At 42.4% G+C, this 20708-nt stretch overlaps 1 protein-coding gene across 4 annotated transcripts; it reads right to left on the reverse strand.

The window, feature by feature from the left end:
* Positions 1 to 1693: 1693 nt before the first annotated feature.
* Positions 1694 to 13934, reverse strand: LOC106568954 (mediator of RNA polymerase II transcription subunit 26). 4 transcript variants are annotated; one of them, XM_014139838.2, is made up of 4 exons: positions 12364 to 13934; positions 12076 to 12227; positions 5171 to 5248; positions 1694 to 4916 (listed from the first exon to the last, which is right to left on the reverse strand). In XM_014139838.2, exons 2-4 carry the CDS (start codon positions 12145 to 12147, stop codon positions 3246 to 3248), a joined length of 1821 nt encoding a protein of 606 aa, XP_013995313.2. In that variant the 5' UTR covers positions 12148 to 12227; positions 12364 to 13934; the 3' UTR covers positions 1694 to 3245. The 4 variants fall into 4 exon arrangements, with proteins under 4 accessions (XP_013995313.2, XP_013995315.2, XP_013995314.2 ...); XM_014139840.2 differs by having other exon boundaries at positions 5171 to 5245; positions 12364 to 13933; XM_014139839.2 differs by having other exon boundaries at positions 12076 to 13934.
* Between the last annotated feature and the right edge of the window lie 6774 nt (positions 13935 to 20708).

The raw sequence follows: 20708 nt of genomic DNA on the forward strand, positions 1-20708 counted from the left end.
CAAACTTCTTCCATTTAAGAATGATTGTGTTCTTGGGGACCTTCAATGAGGCTGAAATATTTTTGGTACCCTTCCCCAGATCTGTGCCTTGACACAATCCTGTCTCGGGAGCTCTACGAACAATTCCTTCAACCTCACTGCTTGGTTTTTGCTCTGACATGCACTGTCAACTGTGGGACCTTATACAGACAGGTGTGTGCTTTTCCAAATCATGTCCAATCAATTGAATTTACCACAGGTGGACTCTAATCAAGTTGAAGAAACATCTCAAGAATGATCAATGGAAACAGCATCCACCTGAGCTCAATTTCAAGTCTCATAGCAAAAGGTCTGAATACTTATGTAAATACAATTAGATTTGAATAAGGTATTTGTTTATTTATTTTTTGCAAAAAATTCAAAAACCAGTTTTTGCTTTGTCATTATGGGGTATTGTGTGCAGATTGATGAGGGAAATTTATTTAAATCAATTGTATAATAAAGGCTGTAACCTAACAAAATGTAGAAAAAGTCAAGGTGTCTGAATACTTTTCCGAATGCACTGTATGTGGTTAGCTGATACTTAAAAATACCTAACCAGGCATTGTAAGATTTGTCAGGCATCAGCAACATCTAAGCATAGGAACGCGCCCAATCCTTCAAATGTGCACACACATGGTCCAAAGTTTGCATTGAGTTAAGGCATAACTTTCCAAACTCGGTACCCCAAGGGGTGCACGTGATCATCAAGCTGAGTGGTGCTAGGGCAAAACCCAAAATGTGCACCCCTTGGGATCCTGACGACCAAGTTTTGGAAACGCTAAATTAAGGAGGAATCTCAATTGCATACTCCTCACATCCTCTCCTTGCCTCCTCAAAACCCTTTGGATGAGAAAGCCTGAGGTTCCGCCCCTCTGACCTTCTCCGCCAATGGGTCTTGAGGAGAGGATTAAAGGAGTATGCAATTGAGATTCTCCCACCAAGTTGTTTTTATATATGCCAACTTTTGTTTGGGTATATTTTGTACATACGCAACATTCATAAATGAGGCCCCAGGTGAGGTAAAAGTGCACTGAGCAGCTTAGTCATGTGTTGATGGGAAGGGTTCCGCACTGAGATGTTCTGAAACACATGTAGACTTGGTTATCTTATCAGGAAGGAAAAGGTTTGTTCATAGTTGTTGCGGTTTGACATAACAATGAAGAGAGAACCACTCAAGGAAGTGAAAGACACCCCTTTGCAATTCAAAGATACAAAGCAATTCTTACAAAAAAAGATTGCCGTTTTGAAACTGCAATTGACTGAGGTATCTTGGACACAGTAATTGCAGAATAATTACAGTGTACTGCATTTGAACTGCAGCTATACTGCATTTTGGACACAGTATTTGCAGCATACTACACTTTTTTGTAAGTGATGTTCAACACAGTTTAACTGCAGAACTTGTCATAACCCATTCAGCTCCATTTTTTGAAAATGTTGAATTTCTCTATTACTTCATAAACTGGCCAAGTGCTCCCCCATGAGGATTCACTGAGAACACAATGGAAACCAAAGGAGTAATGTACCTACATAGTGTAGACATACATCATTGTATGTACCATATTAAAGCCAACATTGACCTGTTAATAATCCCATCATGAATACAATACAAAAACATCTGGGTTTATATTGCGTAAGAATGAAGTCTTATCGCAAATGAGAAAACTGTGCATAGGGTTTAGATCACTTTATTTTTCAAACAAATGAGATGTTAAACACTGAACAAATAAAGATGTCCCAGTCAAACTGACCAGATCCACAATCAATCATCTTTAGCATTTCTTTATTGCGAGCTGTGTTTGAGTGATGCCTCATTGTATGCAATTTACCCATTCTGGATCAGAGTTCACTAAGGACCATTGCTTAGAAAAAAAAAAGATGGTGCATATTCCAGCATCATCGGACATGGAATTTGGAATTGCAACACACAAACCTAGTTCCAAGGACAGGAGTGTTATGCGAAAGCAAATCCAGATTTGACATCAAAAAGGCACATTGGTAGGGATGAATGTAGCGGCGCACAGTCTGACCTTACCCCATCTGAAGTCATGTCATATGTGGAGAACCGTGGCAATGCAAGATGAGAATAAGAAAAACAAAACAGTTCTCTGAATTGTCACATGGAAAACGTTAAGGCGGCGCTCTCTCTAAGTTTGTAGTTTTCAACAAAATAGCAAAAGAAACAACACTTGTTCATTTACCATCACGCACGCTTCTCAATGAGTAGAACATTCCTGCAATACAAACCCTTGAAAGATTGGAGGGAAATTGACTGTCAAAAATGTGGACCTTGCAGGTGTTTTGTTTGTATCTACACATACCTTAATGTAAATTATGAAATTACAGAAGATGCCTGCCTCTAAACTAAATAGAAAGGTTTCATTTCTGTATATTCATAAAGGCTGTTCAACTTTGAAAGTCTCGTGATTAAATTTCATAAGCCAAAACGATTGCTAAAGGAATGTTAACAAGTATAGTTCCAGCATACAAACAATTCCTTATTTTCTTGTCCTCACAGTTGTATTAGTCCCCTCTGTTTCAACATTTTCTGCCTGGGTGAGGATTGTTGGGGGAGAAGTAAATAGAAAAACAAAGATAACTTTTAAAATACTTTGTTGATTGAACAAAAGGAGGCACATTTTTGTTGAACTTCCTCCGGGAAGAAACGCATGATGGCATGTGTACATCAGAACAGAGTGGTGAGGAGAGAAGATGAGGGGTGGAGTATGGAATGTTGGATCGCTAACATGTATCGGCCAACCAAAAACAAAAGAATGTGTAAAACAATGTTATGCCTCTTTTGCATTGCAGAACAGGTCAACAGTATGTGACGCAAACAGAAAAGCTCTACAGGTTTTGTACATCGTTTCCATAAACCTCCCAAAAAAACTGAAAAGGTCAAATAAATAGATGCATACATGATAAGAAATTGTATAATTTATTTTTGTAGATGTCACATAAAGCTTCTTGTAACTCCCAAATAGGTGTCAGTATTCCACTCACTGGACACGTTCGGCTTTAACTGTGCTAGATAAACGCTTTCAACACCCTCTGAGCACGTAACTGGAAAGCTAAACTCCAGCCAACCCTACACTAGAACCCTAGTTTGCAATGAATTGTTAGTAGCAGCACTCTGCAAACGGGCACATCTTTCCTGCAACTTTTTATTTTTGAAAAACAGAACTGAAACAGCCCTTTGACAAACTTGGGACAGACACCCCATCTCAGTCTAGGCAAATATATGGCAGGATGTTCAGTTTGCTCTCATCCCCATGTGGGTCCAACGATATACACTCCGTCCAGTCGTACCAAGTGCCCTTGGTGTCGTAACAACCATTTACCCCTTGCCAGTGCTCCGTATGTACTCTGTGGAGGTCCTTGTCGGTCACCTCCCGGCTCACTCCAGGTGTGTCCGTTACCGAGCTATCCAGCTGCAAGACGTGGACTCCTCGCCTCGCCTCCCTGAGATCGCTCTCCTCCCGTTTCAGGTATTCTGACATGAAAAAGTGCGCGCCGGGGGCCTGGACCCTCGAGGATGTGAGCACGTTGCTCTGAAGGTTTAGGTAGGACTGGATGATCTCGTTTCGGGACAGCTCTTTCCAGTTAGTCTGTTGGAAGGGGCTTGGGGTGGGAGGCTGCTGCGGATGCAGATCAGTTCTCTGCTGGGGCTTAGGGGAAGGTGGCATTGGGGGTTCCTCCACCTGACAGGGTTCTTTATGTACCATGGACTTGATCTGTCCAGTCACAGGATCAAACGTTAGCCTGCGTTCTTTTAACCGCACAGGCTTTGTTTTGTCCTCCGTGTCCTGCCCCTGCAGGTTGACAGAGTAGTCCCTGGACCTGTACTTCTTCCTCTTTTTGCGGTCCGAGCTGGAGGCAGAGACTTCTGCCTCAGCCTTGACTACCATTACAGAGGAGGAGGGGGTGGGTCTGTGGAGTTCCGCGCTCTCAGAGTTTTGTGGGGCGGGATGGGTGGTGGGAAGGAAGACAGGCGGGGGTTCCAGTGTTGCAGTGCTGTGTGGGGGATTGGTGGTGGCCTCTGTGGAGCCAGGCCAGTGCAGTGAGGCCCTATGGGCAGGGGGTGGCGGCCCATTCACATGAGACACTTGGGCTGGGGACGTTAAAGGCTGGGACGAAGGCAAGCGAGGACTCCGCGCTGGGCTTGGGATAGTCCCTTTTGGTGCATATGTTGAAGAGTGCTTGGACATAGTCTCTTGCTTCATAGTCCGTGGACTTGAGGCACAGCGGGGGCTTTTGGTCAGATATTGCCCTCCTCCTTCGTCCAGCCTTGCTTGCTGCTGCAACACAGCAGTCTTGAGTAAAGAGGAAGTGCTAGGTAGTTTGGCGATGCCCGGGGAGCTGGGGTGAGGTTTGACAGCATTGACAGGGATTCTACTGTGTTTTTCATTCTCAATGTGCTCTGTCCGGGCCCTGTCCGGCGAAGGGGTAGCCTCTAGGTCTTGGGGAGCCTCAGGGTTACCTGCAATCCCATTTGTGGGAGGTGGCGGAGTGGAGTTGTGCATCTGCTCGTTGGGGGACATCTTGGAAGTTTTGGCCGGTAAGTGCACACTGTCCTTTTGCTCCCCTCTACGCTTCCTGCTGCTTGACTTCTCCGCTTTGGGCGAGTAGGTGTTGTGGACGTCATTTCTGGTTTTGACCTCTTGGACACCTTTGCCTGCCAGGGATACGTCAGGGGGTGGAACGTCAGTCCGACAGGGGTGGGCACTGCCATTGGCAGAGCCCGAGACACTTACTGCCCCCCGCGATGGAGTCTCATTTTGCCCTGGGTCGATCAATTTCTGCCAGCTCCGCAAAAGCTTCTTGGCACGCTTGGCAAGGTCTTTATCCTTGGTCTTCTTCCTCACGTCATTGATCAGTTTCCCCAATCGGGTTTCCTAAATTGGTAATTCAAATAAAAAGTTGTTAAAGGGGATACTTTGGGATTTTGGCCCAGAGTCAGATGAACTTGTGGATCCCATTTCTATGTCTATGTGTCCAGTATGAAGGAAGTTGGAGGTAGTTCACAAGCCAATAGTAGCAAAATAGATAAAAAGGGCTATGTTGCCAAAATCCCAAATTATCCTTTTAAGAATACTAAAATCATTGTCACAGGCAACAATCAAAGCACTTAAAAAGCTTTGGGTCTTACCTCAAGTGCTTCTTTGGTGATAGGGAATTTCTCCAAGTATGTGATAACTTCTAATACTGCCACCATATTGTGAATCTGCTGGAAGGAGCAAAAGAGATGATCAGAACACAGATTTTCAGCACAGAGTTACTAAGCTAGTTAGAAGTAACAGCTAAGTACACAACAGTTGGCTTGCTGGCTGGCCTACTACCTTGCTAGAGCTAAACGCTATGCTGGCTATTAACTGTCTAACAATCAGTCTAGCAATTATTATATTATTTCAACAGTGCGCACCAGACTTTTGAGTCAAGATCAGAGTCAAAATGCAAGCTGAGATTTATTTTTCAAACATGACTTAAACATAAGCCTGTGCAACATGAACCTATTCAAAAAAAACAGTTTTGTTGCAATGAGGTTTGGGCAGTAGGGTACAGGTCCAAAACATTCAGTGTATATTGGCTATGCTTGAATTGACCTGCCAATGTTGTTCTCAGACCATTTTTCAATTAACTAATTTGAGGTACATAAACTGGTAACAGATCATTTGCGCAGCTGAGCATAATAACTAGCATTTTAAAATTGTACTGGACTGATGGCCTTCATCTGATGGTCAGAGGGGGAGAGCACAGCAGCAACGCTGCCTCACCGTCCTGCCGCGCTCCCTCCCGCTGAGGAAAGGGGACATCGTATTCCAGCTAACGGCGAACCTCATATCTGCATTGTGCACCAATTCATGTTGTTACTCCTATGACCAGAGAAAGTGAAACATCCCTCGATATTAAATGACACAAGCCGTTAATAATAACGCAAGCTTAACGAAACACTTTGCTACTCAATCAATACAGCTGCAGTGCTGGTTGTAGAGTGAGTGGAAGTAGAGAGTATGTTCAATACTTTTATAAGCCCTAAAAATACACAAAGTGTTGACAGTGCTGAATAACAATTTAAACATGAGCTCACTCAAAACCATACTGTATTTGTTGATTCGCTCTAGTCATGGTTTTAAAAGTTTTGAAATCTCACTATCAACTTCGCTGTGCGCTCTCGTCTTCTTTCTAGAGTCTATGGCTCAAACAAACTGCAGACATGGTGATCTGAGCTGATTGGCCAGCGGTAGGCCTAAAGGTGCACTTGATTTTACCTCTGGGCCTGCCGGGTAGGTGGAGTTCTACCTTCAGACACATGAAATGGTTCAAAATAGGAAGACTTTGCCTCCATGGCACTAGTGCTTCTGAATCAGGTGCAAATACCACCCACGGCGTGAAACAAATGAGAAAAATAGGAACGTAAGGCTTTACCGTTGGGTTTTTTACAGAAATGTTTGGTGCTCGACAAGGAATGACGTGGAGATCGAAGTCGATCACCCAGTTGGTGACCACTGGTTTAAAACATGTTAGCTAGCTAGCCAGCCAGCCATGGACAGTAGCTTGTTGCATATATAAAACGTAGGTATCGGTATCCATAAGAAACAGTGAATAGGACACCCTGTGACAATACAATAATAACTACGCTCATAAGCAATAGAATGGTCAAAGTCTTAGACTTGATACATACAGGGTTTATTAAAAATAGACACTCAAACAAATACATGTTTCAGTTTAATACCATACACAAAAAAACAAGATATATCAATCATGGCTGTTGATGCAGAAAAGGCTTTAGACAGTCTTGAATGGCCTTTTCTATTCAAAACTTTGGAAGCTTATAACTTTCCAGCGGAACTAAATGTAAGAAAAATATTATAAATGTCCTAAAGCAAAAATATACAGAAATACATTGGATAAAATTGCTTCATAAAATGGGCACAAGAAATTTGCTGATTCAACTGTTCTGGAGAAATACGGTAAGCTTCATAATGTTAAATAATGTGACTGGTGAAAGAGCGCAATCTGCTTTATCTCCTAATGTATTGCACAAGTTGGCTGCAGGTATTTACTTAAGTAGCTACAAATAAATAGGTTTGAACGGTACAGAAATACCATCCTGTGGGCATTTCCAAATACCACGGTATACGATCGATCTCATATATATATATCTTTCTGTGACATTGGGATCAAAATGGTTTGATTTATTCATTTTTAAATTTTTATGCAGTTCCACATGTGTACTTAAAGGAATATATTCAAATTGGTCCATAACCCCACTTACAACATAGGCCTAGGACTATACATCCTTTAAGCAGGGTTCATCCAGGCATTGGCAAGTCAAATTCAGGGACATTTTCAAGTACTTAATTAGAATTTTCAAGGACCTCTATGTTATACAATTGTGCAGCAGGTAGTCAAGCGGTTAAGAGCATTGGGCCAGTAAACAAAAGGTTCCTGGTTCGAATTCCCATAGCCGACTATGTGAAAAATCTGTCAATGTGCCCTAAAATTAAAACAAACAAAAACATGTAACTACCACTAGCATTTCAGGCATTGTGAAAGCATTGATTTTCTCATTATTACGTTCTAAAACGTGAGAACCTAATACAGATGATAATAAGCGCAGAGCTGTTGACAGAGGTTCAGGTTTCTTCTTGTGGTGGTCGTCATCAAAGTGGTTTCCACGGGTCACAAAAAGAAACAATTGCATGTAAAAGTCTTGGAAAATAAAGCTTGGCATATTCTCAGTGCTTCATTGACATTTCAGAGATGTTCTTGTACTTGTGAGAAATCTTTGAAAAATGTATGATTTTGAATAACATGAAAAGCATATACTAAAATATTACATGTCATGTCTCAAATCGATATCCATCTTACCTCTATTGCTTTATGTCAAACCTCCAGACGAGCTTCAATACCATACAACACTCCTTCCGTAGCCTCTAACTGCTCTAAAATGCTAGTAAAACTAAATGCATGCTCTTCAACCGATCGCTGCCCGCACCCACCCGCTCGACTAGCATCACTACTCTGGACGGTTCTGAGTTAGAATATGTGGACAACTACAAATACCTAGGTGTCTGGTTAGACTGTAAACTCTCCTTCCAGACTCACATTAAGCATCTCCAATCCAAAATTACATCTAGAATTGGCTTCCTATTTTGCTACAAAGCATCCTTCACTCATGCTGCTAAACATAACCTCGTAAAACTGACTACCCTACCGATCCTTGACATCGGCGATGTCATTTACAAAATAGCCTCCTACACTCTACTCAGCAAATTAGATGTAGTCTATCACAGTGCCATCTGTTTTGTCACCAAAGCCCCATATACTACCCACCACTGCGACCTGTATGCTCTCGTTGGCTGGCCCTCACTTCATATTCGTCGCCAAACCCACTGGCTCCAGGTCACCTATAAGTCTTTGCTAGGTAAAGCCCAATCTTATCTCAGCTCACTGGTTACCATAGCAACAGCCACCCGTGGCACTCACTCCAGCAGGTATATTTCACTGGTCACCCCCAAAGCCTACTCCTCCTTTGGCCGCCTTTCCTTCCAGTTCTCTGCTGCCAATGACTGGAACAAATTGCAAAAATCACTAAAGCTGGAGACATATCTCCCTCACTAACTTTAAGCATCAGCTGTCAGAGCAGCTTACCAATCACTGCACCTGTACACATCCCATCCAACTACCTCATCCCCATATTGTTCTCTACTTGCACATCATCATCTGCACATCTATCACTCTGGTGTTAATGCTAAATTGTAATTATTTCACCACTATGGCCTGTTTATTGCCTTAACTCCCTAATCTTACTACATTTGCACACATTGTATATAGATTTTTCTATTGTGTTATTGACTGTACGTTTGTTTATCCCATGTGTAACTGTGTTGTTTGTGTCACACTGCTTTGCTTTATCTTGGCCAGGTCGCAGTTGTAAATGAGAACTTGTTCTCAACCGGCCTACCTGGTTAAATAAAGAAATGTCCTGCGGATTCGAGAAGAAAGATGACGAGTTCAACAGGCAAAGGAGCCTGTCAGGTAGCCAGTAGCCTTATTTCTTGCACAGAATCTAGCCTAGCTGACGCGATGCAATTTTCCAGATTTTTTACCACTTTTCTCTGGCCTCCATTGATTTAGTCACCCTATAAGGGGTAAAAATTCCAAAACATAAATATCTAGTACTAGTCAAAGAAGTTGACACCTACTCATTCCAGGGTTTTGTTTTATTTTTACTATTTTCTACATTGTAGAATAATAGTGAAGACATGAACTATGAAATAACACATATGGAATTATGTAGTAACCAAAAGTAGCCACCCTTTGCCTTAACAGCTTTGCACACAATCAACAATGTAGAAAATAGTAAAAATAAAACAAAACCCTGGAATGAGTAGGTGTTCAAACTTTTGACTGGTACACACTACCATTTAAAAGTTTGGGGTCACTTAGAAATGTCCTTGTTTATTTAAAAAAAAAAAAAAGGATTTAATTTTTTGTCCATTAAAATATCAAATTGATCAGAAATACAGTGTAGACATTGTTAATGTTGTAAATGACTATTGTAGCTGGAAACGGCTGTTTTTTTTTTATGGAATATCTACATAGGTGTACAGAGGCCCATTATCAGCAACCATCACTCTTGTGTTCCAATGGCACGTTGTGTTAACTAATCCAAGTTTATAATTTTAAAAGGATAATTGATCATTAGAAAACCCTTTTGCAGTTCCTCTGTCCAGTGTCTGTGTTCTTTTGCCCATCTTAATCTTTTATTGGCCAGTTTGAGATATGGCTTTTTCCTTGCAACTCTGCCTAGAAGGCCAGCACCACGGAGTCGCCTCTTCACTGTTGACATTGAGACTGGTGTTTTAGCGGGTACTATTTAATGAAGCTGCCAGTTGAGGACTTGAGGCGTATGTTTCTCAAACTAGAGACTAATGTACTTGTCCTCTTGCTCAGAGGACAAAGTGAACAGGTTTTTTGAAATTGTTAATTTATTAAAACTAAAAAAGGCAGAAATACCTTATTTACATAAGTAGTCAGACCCTTTGCTATGAGAATTGAAATTGAGCTCAGGTGGATCCTGTTCCATTGATCATCCTTGAAATGTTTCTACAACTTGATTGGAGCAACTGGGGTAAATTGAATTGATTGGACATGATTTGGAAAGGCACACACACCTGTCTATATAAGGTCCCACAGTTGACAGTGCTTGTTGGAGCAAAAACCAAGCCATGAAGTCGAAGGAATTGTCCTTAGAGCTCCGAGACAGGATTGTGTCACAGATCTGGGGAAGGGTACCAAAACAATTCTATAGCATTGAAGGTCCCCAAGAACACAGTGGCCTCCATCATTCTTAAATGGAACAAGTTTGGAACCACCAACACTCTTCCTAGAGCTGGCCGCCCAGCCAAACTGAGCAATCGGGGGAGAAGGGCCTTGATCAGGGAGGTGACCAAGAACCCGATGGTCACTCTGACAGAGCTCCTCTGGAGATGGGAGAACCTTCCAGAAGAACAACCCTCAGGCTTTTCTGGTACAGTGGCCAGATGGAAGTCCCAGGTCTCCTCAGTAAAAGGCACAAGACAGCCCACTTGCAGTTTGCCAAAAGGCACCTAAAGGACTCAGACCAAGAGAAACAAGATTCTCTGGTCTGATGAAACCAAGATTTTACTCTTTGGCCTGAATGCCAAGCGATATGTCTGGAGGAAACCTGGCACGATCAATGGCAATTTCAATACACAGTGACAAGATCCCGAGGCCCATTGTCGTGCCATTCATCCGCCGCCATCACCTCACGTTCCAGTATGATAATGTCGCAAGGATCTCTACACAATTCCTGGAAGCTGAAAAGTCCCAGGTCTCCCACACATGCTCAATGGGTGACATGTCTGGTGAGTATGGCCTGCATACTCAGACACGTCACCCATTGAGCATGTTTGGGAGGCGCTGGATCGACGTGTACGACAGCGTGTTCCAGTTCCCGCCAATATCCAGAAATTTTGCACAGCCATTGAAAATGAGCGGGACAACATTCCATAATCAACAGTCCAATCAAATCTATGCAAAGGTGGTGTGTTGCGCTGCATGAGGCAAATGGTGATGACTGGATTTCTGATCCACTCCCCAACTTTAACTTTATTCCAAGTAATATGATATACATAGATTAGGGCCTAATGATTTTATTACAAGAAACTGATTTCCTTATGAACTAACTCAAAATTAAATTTCTGCATTTATATTATTGTTCAGTGTTGTGTATTGTCACACTATGATACGAGACAAGTTTAATCGACAACATTTTACCCATTCGTCAAAATGTATTTTTTATTTTTTTAATTGGACACCCTAAAGTCTTCAATATTAATATTTTAGATTTTGTCTCAAATTCCCCAAGATATATTGATCAACCCTCCTGCCACCAGTGCACAGTAAGTTGAAATGGAATTGTATTTATCTTCTGGCTTCCCACTGACTTTTTGTGCAACCGAATACTAGAATTGAAAGCAACGGGTAGTGTATGTAACTAAATACACCCGCGTTGCTTAAAAGCACATAGATAGGTGGTAGCTACTAGCTTACTAACGTTAGCGAAGTTATGCAACAACGTATGACGGGCGAGGAATGCGAGAAAAGTTAAGTGTCAACTTGAAGTAAACTAGCTAGGCTAACGCTATTTCGTCTGTCATTCTTTACTAAAGTGTATCAAAAGTGAACTTGTTTTTACGTTTGCAGCTAGTTCGCCATCTGCCCAGTTAACGTTAACATATGGTATTGGTAGTTTGACCTGCGAGAGTTGTGACTGGCTAGCTAAGAGGCTGGCCAATGCTAAAACTAGCTGGCTAAACATTAACGTTATCCTGTTGGGCAGGTTAGCAACTTAGCTAACTTACTAGCTGACGCCCGGTAACGTTAGCGTAGCAAGCTTGCTAGCTAGCAAGCAAGGTGTCAACTCACAAGCCTGTATGATTAGCTATCATTTAACAATGGATAATTGGCATAGTTTTTTAAAAATGCGATAGCAAATATTCGTCCAGATAGCTAGTTACTCACATTGCTATGACTATCGATGGCCTGCAGCAGCCGGTCTCTCATCTGCTGCGGAGTTGCTGAGGCCGTTGTCATTGCCTGTTCGGTGCGATCCGGCAGACGGGGGAGGAATCCTCCAACAACGAATACTGTGGTACTTGTAGACACTCACAGGCCTTTAGGGAGATATGCAAGACACTTGAGCAGCATATTTATCTGATGCATTTACGCTTAAAGGTTCGTAAAATGTCACATGGATTCAGAGATGTGTCAGCCGCCTGCTACTGACTCTTGGGCGCTTTGGAAACTCACCACCAGCTGCTGGATCTCAACGGCCTCCTATTGCATTATGGGATGTAATACTTGGCCGTGTCAGAGAGGAAGAGGCGATGCGAGAGGTTTCACCACAGAACAATATTTGGTTTCACTCTGTCCAAAATAAACCCAGTGCGTTTCTAAGGGCGTATTTTGGACCTAAACTTGTCGCTTGCCTGCCTTCCCGCCTTTGGGGCACCGACTCCCATTGTTAGGGAGGAGACATGGGATCAATACCAAATGGACTCCTCAATCCTACACCCTATGCGCTTGTGGAGATCCGAGAGGATTTGACAGTGTAAGCAATATGGTAATTGTGCCCCACAGTCGACGCATCACAATACCCATAAAACCTATTGGTCAAACACGGAAATGGTTCCAATCGTTTTTCCACCATTCATTTGACCCATTGTGGATTTTAGAAGCACTTCAAATAAGGGCTGTGTTTCATGTAGGCTTACCCTGGCGTGACGTTTTTGATAACTGTAAAACTCTCTCGGACAGGGTGACTTTTATGAATATATTCGGCTCTATTTAGTCTCAGATTCGAAAATGCTAATTAGCATCAAGTAAGCATCACGCAAGACTACAAACCACCGCAAACTCTTCGTGGACCTCATCTCTAGCTGACACCTTTGCTCACGGACAGCCCACTTATTAGGCAGGATTAGGCGGCCACCTAGGGCAGCAGATTAACGAGGGTGGCATTTCCTGATGCAATGACACATAAAACCTCATAATTTTGCCCCCATAAAATGTCACATTTTCTCAACCAGTGGCATATGGGCGTTTTAAGTAAGCACTGATGCCACCCAGCGATAAACAGTGGCCACTTTGTCAAAGACAGGGGAGCAAAATAGCGCCTCTCCAGGGTGCTGTTGGAGAGACACATCCGTAAAAACAAATATATTGTTCATAAATCATGCAGCAAATCATGTAGTATATGGCCCTTTTCTGTAGCCTACAGGCTGGAAATAAAATGTATGACAATGTAAGGAGATGGACACATGCATGTTTCTCCGATCAAATAGCCTAACCTAAATGGCGCCCAATCAAATGAGAAAAACGCTGTCATGTTAAACATATCCTAAAACAGGACGAGTCAAGTACAATTGACAGTATGGAATGGACAATCACAGCAGATGTCCAGGAGTTTCACCTCATTGTCATGATCAGTGGTACACGTTTGTATCCGTAATTTTTTTTGACAAGTTGGTCATAGCGAAAAATAAAATGCTTCTGTATTTCCCGCTGTGTAACACACGACAACTCCTGATAATGTTGGGTAGCTGATATCAGGACTAATAAAGCCAACGCATCAGCCTGTTTTACAAATGATGGGCATTCATACAATTCCATTGCAGCCGACATGGTAGGCTACCCCCCTGTAAGCACGAGCCGACGTCTTTTGGAACTCTTTTTTGGGTCCTGTCCGGATGTTTCGTTTTGGTGTTTTACAAACTAAGGCTTAAAATAGTCGATCGCCAAATATTTCTGTAAAAAATGCAACAATAAAGCCACGTGTTCGTCACAGGTTGTTGGCGGTAGGTGCAACCGATTCAGATGCCTTGCTTGCCGGTTAGGTGAACTGTTGCCATTTTTATCCATTTCATGTATCTAAAGGTACACACTCTGCTTTCCCAGCGGGACCAGAGAGCAAATCAAGTGCACTATAAGATTACCGCTGGCCAATCGGATGGCTCAGATGACGGTGTCTTCAGTAACCTAGCAGGCATAAAAGAAAGCTACAACAAAGTTGATACTGTGAGATTTCAAAACTTATAAATCCATGACTAGAGAGAGAGAAACTGTCAAATACAGCAAAGATATGCTGTTTTTATGAGTGAGTTCATGTTTAAGTTCTTACTCAGCAAGGTCAACACTTTGTATTCAACACTTTTTTATAAGCGCTACAACAAGCACTGTAGCAGTAATGAATGAGTAGAAAAGTATCTATACGCTTGCGCAGAGGCGGAAATCCCGGGGGGGACGGGGGGGACACGACCCCCCCATCCTGGGATAAATATGATTTGTCCCCCCCAATATATCACTGAAACATAACTATGTAATTTAAATAATATTAATAATACGCAATGAAAGCAATTGTGCTGATTATAGACACTTAATAGCGCGTTTTTAAGTTTCAAAAGATTACGACCCCCCCCACCCTTTGCCTCACAATGGTTTGATCCACTGCCAGTTCCTTAGTTGGCAAGGTAACAGAGGGGTTGTGTCTGTCTGAAAGGCACTCAATGAACATAACTGACGTGAGGTTAATCCAGTCAATCACGCACACACACTAGCTGAATATGCAGAGCTAGCGTGCAAATATTAATTATTAAGCTAGCTAGTACCTATTCCATTTATGTGGCGTCGTCAAAGATGTAATCTTTGCTATCGTCAATTTATTCCAAGATCAGCATGCAGATGATGTAAGTTAGTGCTTCAAAGTCCCTGTGATAAGGTTAGCGATAAACTGAAGTCCAAACTGAACAGAACTACACTCTCTTCTACCATTGTCTTAAATATATTTAATGGTCTCGTTGCAAAAGCTAAATTGTCGCAAGGGAACTTTAATTTATTTTATTTCACCTTTATTTAACCCGGGTAGCAAAGATTATAGCAAACACCACTGAAACGGAATTGGTGCTCGCTAGCTTTGCAAATTCAGCTATTGTTTGAAGCCAGCCAATATGAAACAAACTATTAAAATTACAAAAGGTTGCAGCATATGTTGTGTAAATGGTGAACTCATACAGCTGTCAACTCTTGTCATTTTAATCCGTTTCACATTTGCTAGCTACCTTTTAGATCGAAGCCCAAATAGAATGATAGAAGATAAGATGATAGAAGCCCATCTCCTACTGTAAATAACCTACACACTGTGTGTGTGTGTGTGTGTGTAGCCAGCCAGGTAGAAAAATGGCAGAAAAACAGAAGACGGACATCAGAGTATTTTTCAGTACACCAAAACGCAAAGTAAGAACCCTAGTAGCCTAATATCTCAAAGACTAGTTGATAAAATGTTCATAAGAAAGAAATGAAATTCTAATGGAAATGTTTCACAATGATGTCATTAGGCAGAGCAGGCAACAGATGGCACACGGACAGCAGAGTTGGGGACAGATATGCAGGGACAGACTGGCAGAGACGGCGAGTTTCAGGTAAGTTTGTTGAGTCTTTGTTTGGCAACATTATGAAAGGTTCTCAATTTTTTTGACTTGTAAAATAGGAACATAATTGGAAAATGCCATGGATACCCCCACTCTCAACTTAAACTGGTGACTGAACTAAGATTTGTTAAAGGCAATGGTATTGCTGTTGTGATTAGTTGTGTAGTTTTGGGTACCGGTAGTTAGTACGGCAAACACCTTATTTCTTTGGTTCCTCAATATACATTTACCATATTACAATGTAGGCTATGTGTTACAGCACTACTTTTGGTGTCCCCCTCAGGAATTGCTCTTGAGAAAATGTAATGTAATTGTCCCCTCCAAAGTTGATATCAGATTTTTGCCCCTGGGCTTGCGTTGTTATTATTATCGGCTTGGGTCTTTTAATGTCAAGTAATATTTAACTTTCTCTGTTCATAGAAGTAACAAAATGAATTTGTGTATGAGGCAGAAATAATGCAGTGCGACTAGAGTTTCGCCATCAGCTGGAAGACCGTGTCCCTTTTTGGTCCGTGTCAGTGGAGGAAAGGGAGAGCGGAGTGATGTTGAGAGGCGGACCCTCAGTCTACTGAGAGTGACCATCAGATGCAGGCACCATCAGCCCAGTACTATTAAAGATAAAAAGCAAATTATTGAAATGTATACTCACTCAGCTGTGCTTTACAAGTAATACAACAACGGATCTATTACCTGTCTGATCATATCGCCTACCTCAAATTTTGAAATATATACAGTTGAAATCGGAAGTTTACATGCACCTTAGCCAAATACATTTAAACTCAGTTTTTCACAATTCCTGACATTTAATCCAAGTAAATATTCCCTGTTTTATGTCAGTTAGGATTACCACTTTATTTTAAGAATGTGAAATGTCAGAATAATAGTAGAGAGAATGATTTATTTCAGCTTTTATTTCTTTCATCACATTCCCAGTGGGTCAGAAGTTTACATACACTCAATTAGTATTTGGTAGCATTGCCTTTGAATTGTTTAACTTGGGTCAAACGTTTTGGGTAGCCTTCCACATGCTTCCCACAATAAATTGGGTGAATTTTGGCCCATTCCTCCTGACAGAGCTGGTGTAACTGAGTCAGGTTTGTAGGCCTCCTTGCTCGCACACGCTTTTTCAGTTCTGCCCACACATTTTCTATAGGTTTGAGGTCAGGGCTTTGTGATGGCCACTCCAATACCTTGACTTTGTTGTCCTTACGCCATTTTGCCACAACTTTGGAAGTATGCTTGGGGTCGTTGTCCATTTGGAAGACCCATTTGCGACCAAGCTTTAACTTCCTGACTGATGTCTTGAGATGTTGCGTCAATATATCCACATAATTTTCCAACCTCATGATGCCATCTATTTTGTGAAGTACACCAGTCCCTTCTGCAGCAAAGCACCCCCACAACATGATGCTGCCACCCCCGTGTTTCACGGTTGAGATGGTGTTCTTCGGCTTGCAAGCCTCCCTCTTTTTCCTCCAAACATAACGATGGTCATTATGGCCAAACAGTTCTATTTTTGTTTCATCAGATCAGAGGACATTTCTCCAAAAAGTATGATCTTTGTCCTCATGTGCAGTTGCAAACTGTAGTCTGGCTTTTTTATGGCGGTTTTGGAGCAGTGGCTTCTTCCTTGCTAAGCGGCCTTTCAGGTTATGTCAATATAGGACTCGTTTTACTGTGGATATAGATACGTTTGTACCTGTTTCCTCAAGCATCATCACAAGGTCCTTTGCTGTTGTTCTGGGATTGATTTTCACTTTTCGCACCAAAGTATGTTCATCTCTAGAAGACAGAACGTGTCTCCTTCCTGAGCGGTATGACGGCTGCGTGGTCCCATGTTGTTTACACTTGCGTACTATTGTTTGTACAGATGAACGTGGTACCTTCAGGCGTTTGGAAATTGCTCCCAAGGATGATCCAGACTTGTGGAGGTCTACCGTTTTTTTTCTGAGGTCTTGGCTGATTTCTTTTGATTTTCCCATGATGTCAACCAAAGAGGCACTGAGTTTGAAGGAAGGCCTTGAAATACATCCACAGGTACACCTCCAATTGACTCAAATGATGTCAATTTGCCTATCAGAAGCTTCTAAAGCCAAGACATCATTTTCTGGATTTTTCCAAGCTGTTTAAAGGCACAGTCAACTTAGTGTATATAAACTTCTGACCCACTGGAATTGTGATACAGTGAAATAATCTGTCTGTAAACAATTGTTGGAAGAATTACTTGTGTCTTGCACAAAGTAGATGTCCTAACCAACATGCCAAAACTATAGTTTGTTAACAAGAAATTTGTGGAGTGGTTGAAAAACGAGTTTTAATGACTCCAACCTAAGTGTATGTAAACTTCTGACTTCAACTGTATATTTTTAAATGGCCTGAACAACAATGCAGTCATTGGTTGGGCAAATCAAGAAAAGCCAATATGCGGTGATAATGTATTGGGTTTATAGCTTACTACACAAACCTCATTGCTACAGTACTGTTTTAAATTGGTTAATAAATGCATAGGCTTGCTTAAGTCATATTAAAAAAATTATCTGAGCAGTCGATCTCAGCTTGCATTTTGAGTCAAAGTGATCTTGACATTTTATGCACTGCATCGCTAGCTAGCTTTAGCTTATGCTTTCAGCACTAGATTCATTCTCTGATCCTTTGATTGGGTGGACATGTTAGTTCATGTTGCTAGAGATCTGATAGGTTGGAGGACATCCTGCGGAAGTTGTCATAATTACTGTGCAAGTCCATGGAGGAGGGTGAGAACCATGAGCCTCCTAGGTTTTGTATTGAAGTCAATGTACCCAGAGGAGGACAGAAGCTAGCTGTCCTCCGGCTACACCGTGGTGCTACCCTACAGAGTTCTGCTGAGGCTATTGTAGACCTTCATTGCAAAACAGTGTTTTTTAGTCAATTATTTGGTGACGTGAATATATTTAATATAGTTTTATCAAAAAGGGATAACTTTAATGTTTCACTATTTTAATTTTCCTTAGGAGCCTCCACTGTCATTTGACGTCTATGTTTTGTCCGGTCTGGACCAGCCTTGATTTGGCCCAAACATAGACGTCTATAAACAACTCCCTTGTGTCCTCCTCCCAGAGTGCTAAGAACCTTGGCGTGATCCTGGACAACACCCTGTCGTTCTCCACTAACATCAAGGCGGTGACCCGATCCTGTAGGTTCATGCTCTACAACATTCGCAGAGTACGACCCTGCCTCACACAGGAAGCGGCGCAGGTCCTAATCCAGGCACTTGTCATCTCCCGTCTGGATTACTGCAACTCGCTGTTGGCTGGGCTCCCTGCCTGTGCCATTAAACCCCTACAACTCATCCAGAACGCCGCAGCCCGTCTGGTGTTCAACCTTCCCAAGTTCTCTCACGTCACCCCGCTCCTCCGCTCTCTCCACTGGCTTCCAGTATCCGCTACAAGACCATGGTGATTGCCTACGGAGCTGTGAAGGGAACGGCACCTCCATACCTTCAGGCTCTGATCAGGCCCTACACCCAAACAAGGGCACTGCGTTCATCCACCTCTGGCCTGCTGGCCCCCCTACCTCTGAGGAAGCACAGTTCCCGCTCAGCCCAGTCAAAACTGTTCGCTGCTCTGGCACCCCAATGGTGGAACAAGCTCCCTCACCTCCATACCGAGCTTTCGCTTGCCTTCAGCACACAGGCACTGTTAGGGCGAGTGACTCTGAACTTACAATGGCTAGCCCGAAGTTGTTAATTTTTTTTCCTTGTACATTTTGCCTCGTGACTCCTGCATGATTTGTTGACTATGAACTTTCTTGTTTACTCTAGCGTGGGACAGACTGTTTGTTCCCACACTTGGGACTCTGACTCTCTATTGGTTACACTGACTTTTGGCCCCCCATCCTATTCTAACCACCTCTCGCCGGCTTTGTATTCCTGTTACCTGACAAAATTGCTGTAAAATATGATCCTGTTGCCACCTAATGCACATTCAAATGTCATAAATCAACACTGCAGAGCTCTCCCTGTCCCTGTCCAATCCAGATGTGTTAGTCATTACTGAGATGTAGTTCAGAAAGAGTATTTTGAATACTGATGTTAACCTTTCTGGCTATTACCTTTTTCGGCAAGACAGAACTTCCAAAGTTGGGGGAGTGGCAATCTTTACCAAGGGTCACCTTCAGTGCTCGGTTGTCGCCACCAAGTCTGTCCCCAAACAATTTGATTCGCTGTTTTTTTAAGCATTAAACTTTCAAATAGCTCTTTGTTGACTGTTGTGGGGTGCTATTGTCCTCCATCAGCACCGGCCTGTACCCTACCTGCCCTAAGCTCTCTTCTGGCCCCTTACACTAAGTCTGAATTTGTCCTGCTAGGTGACCTAAACTGGGACATGCTTAAACCACCTGACCAAGTCCTAAAGCAATGGGAATCCCTAAATCTTTCTCAGATTATTACCAATCCCGCAAGGTATGACTCCAAACACCCAGAAAAAAGGCTACTCTTCTCGATGTTATCCTCACAAATAATCCTGATGGGTACCAGTCTGGTGTTTTCTGTAATGACCTTAGTGATCACTGTTTTACAGTCTGTGTTCGTAATGGCTGCTCAGTGACACGTCCTGTCCTGATTTGTCATAGATGCTTGCTAAAAAACTTTAATGGCAAGCCTTCCTTCATGACCTGGCCTCTGTAAATTGGTATAGAATCAGCTTGATCCCTTCTGTCGAAGAAGCTTGGACCTTCTTTTTTGATATTGTTAACAAACACGCCCCCATCAAGAAAATGAGAATTTAAAACAGGTTCAGCCCCTGGTTCGACCATGATTTGCAGAGTTACTCCACCTCAATAATCCCTGCCCCGCTACAAAGTTTCTCCCTGCAGGCAGTTACTGAGTCCGAGGTGCTAAATGAGCTCCTTAAACTTGACCCCAAAAATCCATCTGGCTCAGATGGTGTAGACCGTTTCTTCTTTAAGGTTGCTGCCCCTATAATCGCCAAGTCTATCTCTGACCTTTTAAACTGTCTCTCCTCTCTGGGGAGGTTCCCATTACTTGGAAGGCAGCTACGGTTGGTTTTTTATTTAAAGGGGGAGATCAAGCTGATCCTAACTGTTATAGGCCTATTTCTATTTTGCCCTGTTTATCAAAAGTGTTGGAAAAACTGACTGGCTTTCTTGATGTCTATAGTATTCTCTCTGGTA

This window comes from Salmo salar, chromosome ssa14 (assembly GCF_905237065.1).
Source record: "Salmo salar chromosome ssa14, Ssal_v3.1, whole genome shotgun sequence".
Lineage (NCBI taxonomy): Eukaryota > Metazoa > Chordata > Actinopteri > Salmoniformes > Salmonidae > Salmo > Salmo salar.

Coding starts and splice junctions, on each gene's coding strand:
- LOC106568954 (XM_014139838.2), bottom strand. CDS start 12,147: ATGACAACGGCCTCAGCAACTCCGCAGCAGATGAGAGACCGGCTGCTG. Junction 5,249..12,075: donor CCATCGATAGTCATAGCAAT/GTGAGTAACTAG, acceptor TGCTCCTTCCAG/CAGATTCACAATATGGTGGC. Junction 4,917..5,170: donor TCACCAAAGAAGCACTTGAG/GTAAGACCCAAA, acceptor TTACCAATTTAG/GAAACCCGATTGGGGAAACT.